Source organism: Meles meles, chromosome 20 (assembly GCF_922984935.1).
Source record: "Meles meles chromosome 20, mMelMel3.1 paternal haplotype, whole genome shotgun sequence".
Taxonomy (NCBI): Eukaryota; Metazoa; Chordata; class Mammalia; order Carnivora; family Mustelidae; genus Meles; species Meles meles.
In genome coordinates this window covers 37,109,830-37,127,995 of record NC_060085.1, presented here as the reverse complement: position 1 = coordinate 37,127,995, position 18,166 = coordinate 37,109,830, and the positions used below count along the sequence as shown (strand labels likewise).

At 43.5% G+C, this 18,166-nt stretch overlaps 1 protein-coding gene across 3 annotated transcripts in view; it reads left to right on the top strand.

Moving 5' to 3' along the window:
* Positions 1–17,949, top strand: part of EOGT (EGF domain specific O-linked N-acetylglucosamine transferase) — a 39,188-nt gene extending 21,239 nt beyond the window's left edge. For all 3 annotated transcript variants that reach the window (XM_045992184.1, XM_045992185.1, XM_045992183.1), the window contains 8 exons: positions 2,291–2,383; positions 2,729–2,800; positions 3,378–3,464; positions 4,555–4,623; positions 9,398–9,459; positions 12,915–13,034; positions 15,206–15,308; positions 15,745–17,949. In XM_045992184.1, the coding sequence (XP_045848140.1) occupies positions 2,291–2,383; positions 2,729–2,800; positions 3,378–3,464; positions 4,555–4,623; positions 9,398–9,459; positions 12,915–13,034; positions 15,206–15,308; positions 15,745–15,891 (753 nt within the window). In that variant the 3' untranslated portion in view covers positions 15,892–17,949. The remainder of the gene's footprint in view (positions 1–2,290; positions 2,384–2,728; positions 2,801–3,377; positions 3,465–4,554; positions 4,624–9,397; positions 9,460–12,914; positions 13,035–15,205; positions 15,309–15,744) is intronic.
* Positions 17,950–18,166: the final 217 nt, after the last annotated feature.

Genomic DNA, 18,166 nt, shown 5'->3' with positions numbered 1-18,166 from the left:
GAGCAGAGAGCCCGATGCAGGGCTCGATCCTAGGACCCTGGGATCATGACCTGAGCCGAAGGCAGAGGCTTTAACCCACTGAGCCACCCAGGCGCCCCATAGAAGTAGAATTTCTAAGTCATAGGTTAGGTGCATGTTTAAGTTGGAGACATACACAGGAGGAAGTTTTATGCCATCTTTTTTTTTTTTTTTAATGTTTTATTTATTTGCCAGGGAGAGAGAAAGAGAGAGTACACACAAGCAGGCAGAGAGGCAGGCAAAGGCAGCGAGAGAAGCAGGCTCCCCACCAAGCAAGGAGCCTGTTGCGGGACTCGATTCTGGGACCCCGGGGTCATGACCTGAGCCGAAGGCAGTGGCTTAACCAACTGAGCCACCCAGGCGCCCAGTTTTATGCCATCTTTAGGAACATCCAAATACAGGGTGGCTCAGTTGTTAAGTGTCTGCCTTGGGCTCAGGTCATGATCCTGGGGTCCTGGGATCGAGCCCTGCCTCGGGCTACCTGCTCAGCAGGAGCCTGCTTCTCCCTCTCCCACTCCCCCTGCTTGTGTTCCCTCTCTGGCTGTGTCTCTCTCTCTGTCAAATGAATAAATAAAATCTTTAAAAAAAAAAAAAAAGTACATCCAAATATTCGTGAACATGAGGCTAGAAAGAAGTTCTTTCTTCCCCTATGGCAGTTAATTTGAAGTTGAGGGATATGAATAAGAAGCTTCTAGAGGTGGTTTTTCTTGAATAATACATGATTTCCCTGAAAAGGGATCAGTCAGGATTGCTGTATTTTATTAGTAAATGTTCCCTTCAAAGGTACCTTATTTTATCTGAAGTATTTTATCGCAAGAAACTATCTAGAATCACTTCTTTTAATCGCCCTTTATTTATTATTGAGCCAGAAGAGGGACAGCTCATTTTTGATGGTGTTGAGAAGGGCCTTTATTAGAACAGCACTGGAGAAGCTTCGAAGGGGAAGAAAATTTCTGTATGGCTACATCGAACAGTTCTCAGTAACTTTGAAATAACTCTAATATGTGCAACATAAAAATTTCAAAACCTGAAAAAAAGAAGGCAATCATGATGAAAAGACATGAACATAATGTATAACCCACTGTAGACCTTGAATGTTGTCCCATGATGCATAGTTCTTACTTCTTTTGGCTGAACTTTTCAATCTAAGTTATACCGTTTTTAAATAAATTGATCTCCTTCCTTTTGCTGATGAAGCACATAATTAATTTCTACTTTTCAAAAATGAAATGCATTCAGTAAATGTACTAGAAAGAACTACTTCCTGCTATGAGGCAAACCACTGTACGGAGATTAAGAGCTTTGAGTCCGGAAGCAAACAGACTGGATTTAATCTCAGCCCTGCAAACACACAAGCACTACTACCATTTATGCAATTACTTAAATTTGTATTTCAGTTTCCTCTTCTGTAAAATGGGGATGGTGATATCACCTAGCTCATTAAGTTTGTGGGGTGCTCATTTTAAGTTCTAGTGATGTAGGAAATATGCAAGATGCTATAATAAAAATAATTATTATTATCATTACTAATAATGTTAATGGGGTGTTTCCACATGTTACTCGTTAGTCAGTGGGGAGATTTCATAGGATAATGTTCATCATATTTTAGTGTTAAGACTTTCAAGGCATTTTCTTACTGGAAAATTTTTCTTTCTTTTTTTTTTTAATATTTTATTTTATTTATTTGTCAGAGAGAAGGAGAGAGAGAGAGAGCACACAGGGAGGCAGAGAGGCAGGCAGAGGTGGAGAGAGAAGCAGGCTCCCTGCCGAGCAAGGAGGCCATGCGGGACTCAATCCCAGGACCCTGAGATCATGACCCGAGCTGAAGGCAGCGGCTTAACCCACTGAGCCACCCAGGCGTCCCTGGAAAATTGCTTTTCAAAAGTGTATTCCATTTACCCTGATAATTTTCGCTCACTGAGAATATCCCAAGTGTACAAATGGTGGTGTCTGTGTATGTTGTGTGTTTGTGATTTAGATAGAAGATTCACAGGAGAAGAAACCCCACATAGGTTTTGTTCAGAGAGATGAGTATATAAAAGGATAGGGTAGAAAAGCAAAATGTTTTTAACAGACTCAGATTATAATTATGGGTGATTATTTCTGATGACATTACATCATACTAAGTCCTAGACCTAAGATGAAAATCCATTTTTCTTCCATGAATTTTATGAGGTTATTTAGAATCAAGCTGATTCAAGTATTTTGTTGCCCTTTGAAAAGCCATGTTGTAGACTTTGGTTGCCCTAACCTCTTCTGTTTCCACTTGCAGAGCACCTATGGATATGGTGACCTGTTCTCTGACACCTGGAAAGCCTTTACGGATTATGACGTTATACATTTGAAAACTTATGATTCCAAAAGGGTACTGGAAATTTTCCTGAAATGTCTGTAAATAATAGTCATTGCAGATGACTCACTCATCAAATAAATATTTAATAAGAGCTTCTATTAGCTATTACCATTGATTTCTGACTTCGTAGTTTCCTTTTTTATAACTTTGAATCAATCTTAATTATTAACCATGTAGTGTTAAAAAAACTTTTTTCCTTTAGATTTTCCAAAATTATGAGTTTCACTTGAGTGGAGTAGCTTGCAATATTTTAGTGCAAAAAAGAGATGAATTAAAATTTATTTTCTGTAATGATAAGTACTGTTTTGATGTGGTACAAATTGTATTCCCTTACCTGTACAATCCCTTCATTCTTAGGTATGTTTTAAAGAAGCTGTTTTTTCCTTACTCCCTCGGATGCGATATGGGCTGTTCTATAATACCCCTTTGGTAAGCATCTCTGTTTCAAATTTGTATTTATATATTTATTCTCGATAGGTTTTTAAGATTTATTTATTTTAGAGAGAGAGAGAAAGTGCACACACATGTGCCGTGGGAAGGGCAAAGAGAGAGGGAAAAAGAATCCTTAAGCACACGCCCCATTGAACATGGGGCTGGACTCAGGGCTTCCCCCTGAACTGTGAGATCATGACCTGACCTGAACACAAGAGTTGGCCTCTTAACCAGCTGAGCTCTCCAGACATCCCTGTTCTTTTTTCTTTTTTTAAAAAAATATTTTATTTATTTATTTGACAGAGATCACAAGTAGGCAGAGAGGCAGGCAGAGAGAGAGGAAGGGAAGCAGGCTCCCTGCTGAGCAGAGAGCCCGATGTGGGGCTCGATCCCAGGACCCTGGGATCATGACCTGAGCTGAAGGCAGAGGCTTTAACCCACTGAGCCACCCAGGTGCCGCCCAGACATCCCTGTTCTTGATAGGTTTTAAGATATCATTTATATGTAACTTGCGAACATCTTCCACGCTAATGCGCAGTTATTCACTGTGATATGAACTGTCGTTTTGTGTCAGATTTCTGGCTGTCAGAACACAGGCTTGTTCCGGGCGTTTTCCCAGCATGTGCTTCACAGACTGAACGTCACACAGGAGGGACCCAAGGTAAGGAGTACCTTATAGGTTCTGACATGAGCCTGACTTTTCACCCGAAAAAAAAATCAGTGCCACCTTTTCAGAAAAAGGATCAGAAGACAGTGTTTTCTGGGTTAACAATTTGCCACCTGAAGTGATCCAAAGTCAGATGTCACAAACCTGTGACAGATAAGCTAAGGGACAGTGGAAGTATGTGCTTTTCTCTGTCTTTTCCCACGTCATCTTGTTCTCCCCCAGATCCCTACCTAACCCACAAACCCCTGCCAAAAATTCCACCAGCCTATTTACCCTAAAGATACAAACGTAGTGATCCGAAGGGGCACGTGCACCTGAATGTTTATAGCAGCAATGTCTACAATAGCCAAAGTATGGAAAGAACCTAGATGTCCATCAACAGATGAATGGATAAAGAAGAGGTGGTATATATACACAATGGAATACTCTGCAGCCATCAAAAGAAATGAAATCTTGCCATTTGTGACGACGTGGATAGAACTGGAGGGTATCATGCTTAGAGAAATAAGTCAATCAGAGAAAGACAACTATCATATGATCTCCCTGATATGAGGACGTGGAGATGCAACATGGGGGGTTTGGGGGGCAGGAAAAGAATAAATGAAACAAGATGGGATCAGGAGGGAGACAAAGCATAAGAGACTCTTAATCTCACAAAACAAACTGAGGGTTGCCGGTGGGAGGGGGGTAGGGAGAGGGTGGTTGGGTTATGGACATTGGGGAGGGTGTGTGCTATGGTGAGTGCTGTGAAGTGTGTAAACCTGGCGATTCACAGACCTGTGCCCCTGGGGCTAATAATACATTATATGTTTATAAAAAAATTTTAAAAATTTAAATTAAAAAAAAATTCCACCCAGCCAACCAAACAGAAGTGTAATAAACGGGTTTTGTCTTCTGTGGCTAACGTGGATGCATTTTGGTTTCCTGAGAGAACTCTGAAGGAATCAGGCTGAAAACATAATCGTCCCCTAAATGTATCCTCATTGAGTTTCATCTCTTTGTGAAAATTGTGTTTTACGTTCTAGCATTCACTCATACGTGCAGGCATATACAGTATGATTTTGCCTTTTCCTTTTGATGACAGGACGGAAAAATCCGAGTCACCATCCTTGCACGGAGCACAGAGTACCGGAAAATACTAAACCAAAACGAGGTTAGTTTTTGGTATGCATTTTTAATATCGTCATATTGAATTTAACTTCCTGTGACTGATGTGCTTAATTTTTTTCACATTGCATTAAATGCTTTGATTTGAAATAATTAGCTTTTAGAAAGCTTTGATGGCTCTGCCCAGTTCATTATTGGACTTCTCTCCTGGGAGTCGGCAAACCACTGGTTGCCCAAACTAGCTTTGCCTCACCGGAAAGGTGCATCTGCCCCAACTCGGGGGGAAACGGAGGCAGAAATTCAGATTCCTGCCTTTACTGCCTCAGATTGCCGAACCGACTAGCAGCGGAAATGCAGGAGTATCTCTTAAGCGGTGGTTGATGGAGCGTGGTGGCATCCAGAGGCCAAGCTGGAAGAGTCTCCACTTTTTTAAGGACAGTGAGTCTTAGAAACTGTTCACTTCTTAGGTTCTCAAATTCATTTTGATAGTGTCGACTTGTACATTATCCTTAAATAAGATCCCCCTGCAAGGACTGCCTACAACAGCATGGCTGGGAGATGTTCTCACAATAGTGTGGGTGATTGCACAGATCCGTGTTGAGCGCCTGCAGTGTCCTGGGCCATGTTCTAGATCATCTGGGCTGAAACTAAGAGTGAGACACTTCACTGACTGAATCACCCAGGCTCTTCCTTCACCCCCACCCTGCCACCACACGCCTATTTTCAATCATCCATTCCTACAGCAAAGGACCAGACAGGTAACGTCCCAGTCCTCATGGAGCTTACGCTCTCAAGGTGGGACAGACAAGAAATAAGTAAACAAATGCCTAAGTAAGGTGATTTCAGGTAGTGGGTGGTGCTACAGAGGGAGCGAAACAAGGGGATGGGTTGGGGGTAGATGCAGTAGGAAGAGGGAAGCAGTCAGGTGAGGTATTTAAAGATGTGCTGGGGGGAACAGAGCTGACCCGTAAGCAGCCAGCTAAGGAGTGAGCCTCCCTGGCAGAAGCAAATGGCCTGTGGTATCCAGAGCTTTTGGTGCGCCAGGAATGGAGAGGTCCCCGGCATGACTGGCACAGTGGGAGAGGTGAGGGTGACCCCACAAAAGGTCAGAGAAGGTCAGGCAGGGTGTGAGGAGGTCCCATATCTCATCAGCCTCATAGACCCAGGTGAGAAGATGGGCGGGTTTTATTCTGGTGGGAGGGAAACCTCTGGGGAGTTTTCAGCAGGGTGTGGCAGGCAGAATCCACCAAAAGAAGTCCCGGTCCTAATCCGTGGAACCCAGGACTAGGTTAGGTTATGTGGCAAAGGGACACTAAGCTTGCAGGTGAAATTAAGGTTGCTCATCAGCTGGCCTGAAAATGGGGAGATTAACCTGGATGATTCAGGAGGAATCATCAAACCCGATGGAATCACCAAAGGGCCTTAAGCCATCTCCACCGGAGAACTCTGGCCTCTGCCTGGAAAGCTCTTTGATTGGCTGGATTCTTCTCACTGACCGTATTTCCATTGAGCACCTCCTGGAAAGTGGAAGAGGAGCGCAGAATCCAGGAAGGAGTCATGAGGATAGAAACAGGGCCAGAGAGAGGCTGTGTTCCTGGCTTTGAAGATGAGTGAAGGGCCCCGAGGCAAGGAATGCGATGGCTTCTAGAATCTAGAAACGGATTCTCCCGTAGAGCCCCCCGGAAGGAGCACAGCCCTGTGGACAGCTGTCTGTCTTGCTGTTGGGACTGCTGACCTGCAGAGCAGTGAGAGGGTCCATTGTGCTCTTCTGAGCTGTGGACTCTGTGGTAATTTGTTCCAGCAGCTCGTTGAAAATGGATACACAGGAGGAGATGCAAACTGGCTTATCTATTTATTCCTACCGCACTCTGGCTGCAAGCGTAGGAGCAGGGGGATTCACGCAGAGCTGCTGCTGCGGCGCCGGTGAGAGTTTGGGTGGAGGTGGTGACAGCAGAGATGATCAAGTAAATGGGTTCAAGGTCGGTCTCAGAGATGGGGTCTAGGACACTTCTGTTGGAATATGCAGGTGCCTGTGGGGTCAGGCCGGGGAAGGTGCTAGGAATTAGAGCTGAATTCCTGGGCTTTTAGCTTGAGCAGGTCAGTTGGAATTGAGAGGGAAGAAGTTCACGAGGAGGGGACTGGAAGCAGGTTTGGATGGGTAGAATGTTTTACGCAGATTAATTTGGGTGTGTAACAGGCAGATCAAAATTATGTAATTAGTGTCTTGAGATCCATATGGATTATGGAGGACATGAACATATGGTGTAATGAGACATCAATTGGAAGCTGTGGGTGGAAGAAATGAGCAGTGTGTGTGTGTGTATGTGTGTTAAAGACCTGGAAATAAAAATGTATCAAGTGATGCAGTGCTGCATCACATAGACGGACCAGCAGATCACTAGGGCATATTGGCGGACACAATACAGACCCAGTGCTAATTATGGGCCAGGCATGGTACTGTGTGCTCCCCCTGCATGTTCTCCAAAGCTCCCAGCAAACGCATAAGGTTCCTATTTTATTATTACTCTGTTTTAGACAAGAACATGCAGGCTTAGAGGTTACAAAACATGCTTTAGGTCACCCAGCGAGGGAGGAGATGAATGGGGGGCGAGCTGATATCGTTAGGGTCTGAGGCTGCGTCTTAACCAGAGAGCTCTACTGCCCCAACACAAGTGAATGTGAGAGGACGCTGACCCGCCTCGGCTCCCCGTCCGTCGGGACGGCTGGCCAAGGAGCAGCATCAGACCCTGACCAGTGGTCCAGCACGAAGGGGTAACACCAGTGGGGGCCGCAGCATAGCCAGCGACATGCTCACCTCTGGCCCCACGGACTGTGCGAACGATGTTGCCTGCAGGGGGACTTGACAGTTCAGATCTGAACTCTAAGCCAAAGAGCACCCACTGGCTGCTTTTCTCCCAGTGACTGGCATCGCTGGAAAAGGTAGCTACCCAGCAGAGAAGAAAGGCCCTTTGAGTCTACCCTGATTCATGAATAGATCATAAAACCCAGGGTCCCCTGAGGGGCTCATTCAGTGAAGAGGCTGCCTTCGGCTCAGGTAGTGATCTCAGAGTCCTGGAATCAAGTCCCACATCGGCCTCCCTGCTCAGCGGGGAGTCTGCCTCTCCCTCTCCCTCTGTCCCTCCCACTGCTTGTGTTTTCTCTCCCTCTCTCAGATGAATGAATAAAATCTTTAAAATAACAAAATCCAGATGCTCTTGTTAAATGCCAGTTCCTGCAGTTCTGCCCAACCTCTGGGGTGCATAATCATGTCCGGGGCTGTGGCCACCTCCACGGTGTGACCAGAAATTGTAAAAACAAGCAAGCAAGCAAATAAACAAAAACCTGTTTGTTCAAGGACCCTCTGGGACGAGATTCTCATTACAAGACCAGGGCTCATGCCCACGGATTAATTCACTCCCGGAAAGCGGAATTCCGGCCTATCCTCACTCCTTCAACTCCCTGACATAACCAGTACATTCAGGGGACTCAGGCGGTGTCTAGAGAGAGAAACTTCCATTCCGTGACTGTGTGTATGTATGTAACGGGGGAGGGGATTGGATCTAAGTCCCTGCCTGTTGCTTTTTCCACGGCATTGCCTAAAAACATAGGTTCCAGGGTCAGAGGACCTAGATTTAATTTTGGCTCTGCTCTCTGCTAGCTGCAAGATCCTGGGAAAGTTCCTTAACATCTCTGCGCCTCCACTGTATCATTTAAAAATAGGCCTATGGTGGCAGGGTCGGGGTCGGGGAAGCCTGGGTGATTCAGTCAGTTAAGTGTCTGACTCTTAGTTTCAGCCCAGATGATCTCATGATCTCAGGGTCGTGAGATCAAGTCCTGCGTAGGGCTCCCCGGTCTCAGCGCAGTCTGCTGGAGATTCCCTCCCCTCCGTTCCCTGCCCCCCCATCTCCTCATTCACACGTGTGGCGCTCTCCCTCTCTCAAATAGATAAATAAATAAACTATTTAAAAAAATAAAATGGTAGGTATACGGGGGTGCCTGAGGCTGGCTCGGTCAGAGGAGCATGTGACTCTTGATCTTGGGATCGTGAGTTCAGGCCCCGCAGAGGCCTGTAGAGATTACTTTAAAAAATAGGTGTAAAATAGTATTTACTTGGTATGAGACGTGTATGAGGATTCAGTGACCAACACCTAAAGCACTGAGCATTGCCAACACAGTGGAAGTGACACTTTTATTACCATCGCTGTTGTAGGAGCGCACACCACAGGCAAGAAGATACAAGAGCGAACATTTCCGGATAGCCGTGACCCACCGTGTGGGGACATGGAGAACCATGGCTGTATTTCTGCTACTAGGTTCATTGTGCTTTGTTACTTTCTGTTTACTGAGAGAATAATTGTCTTTCTGTGTAGATCTTCTGCCAAAAATTCATTGTTTTCAGAAGATAAGGCCAAAAGCACAAGTAGTTTGTCTGAGATGAGATAAAGGATAGGGAGAAAACTCTTAACCTAAAGCCAGGAACAAGGTAGGTGCCCCGTCTAGGTTGAAAAATTGCAGGACTAACTAGCAAGTAGTAATAGTAGCAGCTAACACGTAGTGGGAGGTGAGCACTTCCCTCCCATGAACGTTCTGCTTTCAGCCTTCATGACAAGCAAACCCAGCGCAGTGGGATTTTACGGAGGTGATGTGACCGAGGGGTGAGATCTGCATTGGAAGCAGTTAAAGGTTAAGACAATAGACCTCAGTGATACGTAACACCGGAAAATATTATGGATGAAAATAAGACCTTTTAGGACTCAAAGGAAAATAAAACAGAAGAGAAGGAAGCAAAAGATGTCCTAACTGTTTTTTTTCCCCCCTAGCTGGTAAATGCACTGAAAACGGTGTCTACACTTGAGGTACAGATTGTCGATTACAAATATAAGTAAGTAATATCCCACTCCTGGGCAGGCGCTGTTGTCTTTTGCTTGGATGCATTAATGGGGCCTCAGAAGGGTTTTTCTGATGGGAGCTATGGGTGCTGATAGACCGGAAGAGGCAGACAGACACCTCTGGGAGTGACGTGAGCGAGAGGGGACCCTGGGTGCACAGGGTTGGTTTCTCCTCAGCAGTGTGGGGGTCTGAAGTTTCGACACCATCTAATTGTTCAAGATACATGGCAAGTCCAGATTTCTTTTTTCAAATTAACATTTTCATTTGAAATTTCTGAATTTTTACAATACCGTTTTTTTAAAAGATTTTATTTATTTGACAGGCAGAGATCACAAGCAGGCAGAGAGGCAGGCAGAGAGAGAGAGGGGGGAGCAAGCTCCCTGCTGAGCAGAGAGCCCGATGCGGGGCTCGATTCCAGGACCCTGAGATCATGACATGAGCCGAAGGCAGAGACTTAACCCACTGAGCCACCCAGGTGCCCCGAAATTTCTGAATTTTTAAAAGGTGGTGCAAAAAAAAAAAAAAAAAAGCGGGGGGCCGCCAGAGTGGTGCAGTCTGTTAAGTGTCTGACTCTTGGTTTCAGCTCAGGTCGTGAGCTCAGGGTCCCTAGATGAAGCCTTACACTAGTCTCCGCACTCGACCCAGGGTCTGGTTTGGGATTCTTTCTCTCCTCTTCCTCTGTCCTTCCCCCACACGCAGGCTGTCTCCCTCTCTCAAAAATAAATAAATAAATCTTAAACACACACACACACACACACACACACACACACACACACACACACACACAGTTGGCAACTAATTCTGAATTTAAAAAAAATGTTAAAATGTTCCTGGCCTAATTTGTCCTGCTAGATGCTGGGTCTCCATGGTTGGCCTAAAATTAGTTCTGTGGGAATAATTTGAGGGTCAGAGAGAAATATGAAGTTTCTAAAAATGTTACAGAGTATTTGCATTTCTTTTAAAGCTCCAACATAAGCAAAAGGCTTAGAAAGATAGAATATGCCTAACATTTACTGTCAAGGTAAGCCCTGTGTATATAAAAACAACAATGCTGTAAAGTAGCACCTGTTCCTGGTTGAAAAAGTCAAGCAGTGTTGAGAAAAGCCCAGAAGGAAGACTCTTCTGTCCTCCGCTTGCCCACCTACAGTCAATGTCTTGTTTTCCAAATTTAACACTACAAACAGTTTCTATGTTAAAAAAAGAAAAAGTATCCACATACCAGCATATGGGTCTCTGTTATTGATGAGTTAGAACTTAACAGTAAGAAGGGCATCGTCTGGCTGGCTCAGTCCGCAGACCGTGTGACTCTAAGGTTGTGAGTTCGAGCCCCATAGCGGGTGTGGAGCCTACTTTAAAAAACAAAAAAACAACTTAAGAGTAAGCAGGGGAGTTTCCACACCTTATTCATTCATGCAGCCATTCATTTATACAATAAATCTTTATTACGTACCTGCCAGCTGGTCACAGGCTCTGAGAGAGAATCCAGTTACGGAGGATGGCATGGCTCTGGTCTTGAGGACCCCAGACCCAGAATACAAATAAATAGCAGTCGTAAGAACAGCTACCATTTGTTGGGACTTACTTTTATGCTTTATCTCATCTCACTCTTCCCACAGTCCTAGGAGGGTGGCAAACTACTCCTGTCTTACGGATTACACGGTGCAATGGTGGCTACCGTCATTGCCTCGGGAAGACACGGAGGAAGAAGAGGGCCCGAGGTCAGGCTGACATAACTGGGGAGGGCACCTTGGACGCTGTGACGTTGACTGGCTTTTAGGATATACAGGTTTTTTTCAGATGAAGGAGGAGTGACAATAAATTCAGACCTTGCCAGTCTGAGGGAACCCTTACTATTACAGTACATGGAGCTTTGCTTCCTTATCCTCAGACTCCGGGGTTCTAGCCACCTGGGCACAGACTCCTCCTTCCCCCGGCATCAGCTGTCATTCCTGGAGAAACCAAGGCACATGCGCCTCTTGTGAGACATGCGCGTGGTGCCTTCTGACTTCCTTTCAACGCTCTTTAAAGAGGAGGAGCTGGGGGTGCCAGGGTGGCTCAGTCGGTGAGGTGTCTGATTTCAGCTCATGTCACGACCTCAGGGTGGTGAGATCGAGCCCTGCGTCGGGCTCTGCACTCAGCCTGGAGTCTGCTTGTCCCTCTTCCTCTGCACCCCCTACCACTCACTCATTCTCTCTCTTCCTCTTTTTCTCTCAAGCAAATAAATAAATAGAATCTTTAAAAAAATAAAATAGGAGAAGCTGGAAATTCTCATTCTCTTCTTAAATCCCAAATAATCTTGGTCATTTTTTTTCCCTTTGGGTAAGCGGGACTGGAAGATCTGATGCCCCTATGTGTGTTCAGAGGATTATACTTAGTCTGGTGTTTCTTGCCAGCCTCATTTCAGTGAACTTTTTTGGCACTGACTTTGCATTCAGAGTTGGCATGTTTTTTTAGGGTCTTGAATTCGGAGGACACTTTTATGATCTTAGTGTGCATAAAATTGTGGATTAGTTTGTCACAAAGGCAGGACAATGCCTTGGTGGTGTCTGAGCTAATTTTAGGTGTACCCAGATGGCACTGAATAAACTTCAGTCACACAAGGAGAATTTTTTTATTAAAAAAGAATCTAGGGACGCCTGGGTGGCTCAGTCGGTTAAGCTGATGCCTTCGGCTCAGGTCATGATCTAGGTCCTGGGATCGAGTCCCGCATCGGGCTTCCTGCTCAGCATGGAGCCTGCTTCTCCCTCCACCTCTGCCTGCCACTCAGCCTGCTTGTGTGTGCGCAGGCTCGCTCTCTCTCTGACAAATAAATAAATAAATAAAATTTTTTAAAAAAATGTTTTAAAGTAAAAAAAAAATCTATTATTATCTTAAGGAAGTTGTTTTCAGTCTGATGCTAGTATAGCACAACATCTCTTTAGTGCCTAATTTCCCTTTTCATAAAGAAAGAGCAAGCTTCAGGCTCAGAGCTTTGCCTTCTGTGGGATCTGCCTAGATCCGAATCTTTTTCTTTTGACTATGTCTGCTTTTACTGTTTAGTTTGACCCATGTTACTGGTTTTTCATTTAAGAGAGTTCTAAAAGTTTCCTTCTAAAATAAATGCATTTAGGGGCACCTGGCTGGGTAGAACTTGGAACGGTTGATCTCGGGGTTGTGAGTTCAAGCCCCACATTGTATAGAGATTACTTTTAAAAAATGAAATCCTAAAAATAAATGCATTTAAGTTTTTAAAAAAGTGAGCGTACTTAGAAAACAATGTTGAATTATTAAATTATTAAGTTATTAATTACTGAAGTAGGCTTGAAATTGGTAAAACACCATAGTGGAATGCGATTTAAATTGGGAAATGCACATGTATAGATATTGTTACCATGCGTCATGAGCTAAGTCATCTTAACAGTTTCTCTCCTCTCCCCATCTGTCTTTTGTTGTTCCGTACGGTCGCAGGGAACTCGGGTTTTTGGATCAGCTGAGGATCACTCATAACACAGACATATTTATTGGAATGCACGGAGCTGGTCTTACCCATTTACTTTTCCTTCCAGACTGGGCTGCTGTATTTGAACTGTAAGTGTTTGGAGACAGCTTTCTATTGGGCGAATAATGCTTTTTATGCATGCCGAGACGGTCATTCAGACCTTCAAAAGGTGTAACATTTACTCTTTACAGGCAAGTCCCATCATATAGGCTTCTAGAAAGAAAAGAGACCTCAAGTTAAAAATACGAAGTCACCATTTACTTAGCAAGCAAATTCTGCTTTCTCCCTCCATCTCACGATAATGTGGGAGATGCGATTCTGTGACTTCTGTCTCAAAGCTCGTTCCTGTGTGCCTCTCAGGCTGTGATCATCTCTCTGCCCTCTGTGTCATTATTGTGGTACGAGGAAACCCGTATGTTGCATAGCTGTGCTCATGGCAGCATTGTTCCCAGTAGCCACCCGCATGTCCACCGGCGGATGAATGGGTCCACAGAACATGAAGTGTGGCTATCTGCATACCTCTGCCTCAGCCAGCCTTAGAAAAGGAGAGGATCCTGTCACAGGCCATAACGTGGACGAACCCCGAGGACATTATGTTAAGTGGGATCAGCTAGTCATGAAAGGACACACACTGTGTGATGTCACTTATGTGAGGTACCCAGAGGAATCCGGTTCATAGAGACGGAGCCTGAAATGGGGGTTGCCAGGGGCCCACTGAGGGGTGCGGGGGCAGAGAGGAAAGTGAAGAGTTCGTGTTGCCTGGAAGTGAGTTTCTGTTTTGCAAGATGGGGGATTTGGTTGTACAACATGAATACACATAACACTACTGAACTGTACGCCTAAGAGTGGACAAGATGGTACATTTTATGTGTTTTCTACCATTCAAACTGGTTCAAGAACCTGTATGTCTCAGAAAAGCATGGTTCCAAAACACAAGTCTGCCTTGTGCTCACTGATCCCATCGATAGGAAAACTGAGGATTCAAGTGAAAGTGATCTTTCCGGGGCGCTCCTCTAACTGGGTGGGTGGTTATGGGGACGTGACCTCCTCCCCCTTGGTAATTCTCCCCTGGACACCATGCCTCATCTTTCGTTCTGGACACGCCAGCAGCGGTTACTCTTACCTCCTTTCTCTCTCTGTGTCCGAACGCCAAGATTTCACTCAGTATTTTGTTTTATTTTATTTATTTATTTTTAAAGATTTTATTTATTTATTTGACAGACAGAGATCACAAGTAGGCAGAGAGGCAGGCAGAAAGAGAGGGGGCAAGCAGGCTTCTGGCTGAGCAGAGAGCCCGATGCAGGGCTTGATCCCAGGACCTTGAGATCATGACCTGAGCCGAAGGCAGAGGCTTAACCTGCTGAGCCCCCTAGGCGCCCCTCACTCAGTATTTTAAATGGGAGACTATTTAGAAAAAAGTTGTGAACTTCCCACATTCTGCAAAAATCTCTGAAATACAGATACATTAGAGAAATAGTCGGAGAATTATGGATTCTGTCTCAGCACTTCATTTGTCCCAGAGAGAGGGAGAGAGGGGAGGAGGGCGGTAAAGAAGGAAGGAGGGGAAGAAGGAAAGAAAGAGTTGTGACTGATAACCCTTAGGCCTTGGAGCTGGGCAGATTGGGCTGTTTGTGCTTCCCACGCTGTGTGCCCTCGGATGTGGTACCTCCCCTAAGTCCCCTTCGGTGCATGTAGACTGGGCATCAGGAGATAGTACCAAGTTCACAGGCAGTCAGTCCAGTTGATAAACTTCGGTTCCTTCCAAACCTTGATCCTGTTTGGTTTTTTAAAGTTGAGGTAGCCAAGTTATGAAGCTGTTTAAAAAATAATCCCCATCTATTGCATGGAGCACTGGGTGTTGTGCAAAAACAATGAATACTGTTACGCTGAAAAAAATAAATAAATTAAAAAAAAATAATCCCCATTGATCTTATTTTTTTTTTTTTAAAGATTTTATTTATTTATTTGACAGAGAGAGAGAGATCACAAGCAGGCAGAGAGAGAGGAGGAAGCAGGCTCCCTGCTGAGCGGAGAGCCTGATGCGGGGCTCGATCCCAGAACCCTGAGATCATGACCTGAGCCGAAGGCAGAGGCTTTAACCCACTGAGCCACCCAGGCGCCCCTCCCCATTGATCTTGTATACTAGTTACGCAACCTTTTGCAGGAACGTAGTTAGGAGGTGTGTTATTTCTCAGAAAAGGGTTGATTTGGCGAAACCCCTGGACACAGGTCTCATGTGTGCGTGCCCTTGTGTCCTCAGGTACAACTGTGAAGATGAGCGCTGTTACTTAGACCTGGCCAGGCTCAGGGGCATCCACTACATCACCTGGCGAAGGCAGAACAAAGTCTTTCCTCAGGATAAGGTAAAGTTCAATGATGAAACTCACCTTGTTTTGTGTTTTTGTTTTTTTTCTTTTCACCTCATTTTGCTTTTTCATTGGTGTAAAATATCTATTGAGAAACTATCATTAAACTTCAATCCAAAGATAAACTCTTCTTCTCTGGAACAGTGAGTTAAATTTTAATTTGCAAGTTAGGGCAAAAGGAAAATTCAAAACTCTGTATCTGTATGTTAAGAAGATAACTTGGGGAAATTTGGGCCTAGGAAGATCTATTAAATTATATATAGGAGGGATCAACAAACTATAGAGCAGTAGGCCAAATCTGGCCCCCAACCGGTTTTTATAAATAAAGTTTTATTGGGACAGTTGCCTTGGCCAAAGTAAAATAATTTTATTCCTGTTCAGAAAACCATGTCCTCGGTGACTTACAGATTTATGTTTTGGTTTGGTTTTGTAGGGCCACCACCCAACTCTGGGGGAACATCCGAAATTTACCAACTACTCTTTCGATGTAGAAGAATTCATGTACCTTGTCCTTCAGGCTGCAGACCACGTGGTACAACACCCAAAGTGGCCATTTAAGAAAAAACGTGATGAGCTATAAGTGTGCTGAATCAGTTTGCAAAAGTCTGTTTGTTTAAATAGTCCACCACCCAGCGTCACGTTTAAGTCAGTAAAACACCTTGTTATTTCCTAGCCCCAAATTACCTTTTCTATACCAAAACATGCCTTCAGGATAGTACTTAAGTGTTTTAGAGTCTTCAACTGTTTCCTGTGATTTTTGTGTCATAGCTATTTATCAAGATACTGTTTTTGCACTGAAAACTTTCTTCTTCATAGTTCAAAAATAAGGCTGTACTAGGCTCGCTAGTACATTTGAGCTTCTTAGGTCTACCAAAGTTTTCACGTTTCTTGGCTTTAGAATTTGTAAATGTTTTTGTAGATTACCATGGGATTATAATTCTAGAGGCTTCCAACTTGTTTGTGTTATTTTTAAGTAAATTCACGGAAGCTTTTTTATTTGCCAAAATCTGTTTCTAACACTGTTTGCGGTAGGAAAGGAAAACACACACACACACACACACACACACACACACACACACACACACACACACACACACTGTTGTGATTCTCAGAACCTAACTGTAGGTAGCTTACTCCATGTTAGAGATCAAACAGTGTTAGAAACAGGTCTGTTTTACCTTCTCAGAGTCCAGACCAAGTCCCACAGAATTCTCTGCTGTATCTTCTAAGTGATGTCCAGGTTATATGCACCAAAAATTTGTATAAACCCTGCTGCTGCAGTAATTTTTCTAATGGATTTCAGATGCAAATCATGTTTTCCCAAAACGTAACAACTACATGTGATAAAAACAAATCAGAATATCCCTTGGAACGTCTTCGGGTATACTTCTAGCTGGTTTCCACTAATTCCTTCTTAGCCTTGGAGAGCCTTTATGCCGCATTTATTCATCAAAGTGTTGTTTCCGGTGTGCACGGACCGTGACGGCATACACCTGTGTGTGCCATCTACCTCTTTTAGCACACACGGATTCCCCTGTGAGTTCGCAGGCTTCACAGTAGCCACATGAAGGAGCATTTTTCCCGATCAAAAATCTAGACCCCCCCCCAAAAGTAAGTAAAGTCGCATGTGAATTATCCATTTCAAAATGAAAAACCACGAGAAAGTAGCATTGATTAAAAAGAATCTCTGAAATGCAGACCCACACTTCGGAATTAATTTCTCACTGTTGATGAACTTTCAATTCAGGGGTCAGAAACCATGGATTTCATTTTCCGCAAAATGTGAAGTTTACATTTTATTAACACTTGAGAAATCTAATTTAGGATGAATGACTTCTATTTTTTCAAGTAGAGGATTAGCAGAGCTGAGAATTTTTTTTAAAAAAACATTTTAGCATTGTAAGGGGAAAAAAAGAGAGAATATGCAACAGAGAAGTAACCTGAGAAACCCAAAATATTTGTTATTTTGGTTATTGAGACCTTTACAGAACAAGTTGGCTGACCCCTGCTTTAAAGGATTATGAACAGTCTTCTAGAGTTAGGGATATTTATTAAAATCTCTGTAAAGTCAGTAGTGCTTCCCTGTAGTAATAGCTTTGATTTGGGTGTTAAAATTGTGTAAAAGAAATTACAACCCATGAATTTTTCAGTGAATGGTGTGGTTGCTCTTTGTGCAGGATAGTGAGTCACCACGGGGAAAAGATTTTGCTTGAAAAGAATGTGAAGGCAGCGTTGCACTTTCCATCAGGGAGGCATAAGCATCTGAAAAAAAATGTGTGAATGGAAAAAAAGTCAATGTCTATATTCTTACCTCATTTTAAGAAGTATGTAGAAATGCAATTCTCTAGACTAGCAAGAATTCCAGAAACTGAGGACAATTGCAGAATACAACTATTATATTTGAATATTTTGCATTTGTAGAAAGAATGCTTTTTATATAAATGAGTACATTTGACACTTTATAGAATTAACTTTTATCAGACTTTTTATATGGGAGTGAAAGATCTTTAAATGGCTATAAAATTTAAATGTAAAGAGGGCTTTTAAAAAATTAAGTCTTGAAAAGAGATGGATTTCATTGTACATTTTGGGTATGACTTTGGAATAAATCTTTTTATATTTTATTTGAATACTGGAACACTTTTCAAGGTTTTCTGTGTCCGACTGTTACACGCTTACTCTTTGGCAATCTAGTAGCTTTAGATTAGAAAAATTAAATAGCTCGCTGATGAAGAAATCACTTTCAGGAAAAACTATGCTTTATGTTTGTTTAGCAGTTAATTATATGATGCTTTCACATGTGGTATAGTGTGTAACTTTTACAAAAATGACGTAAGAAGTATTGTTCTCATTTT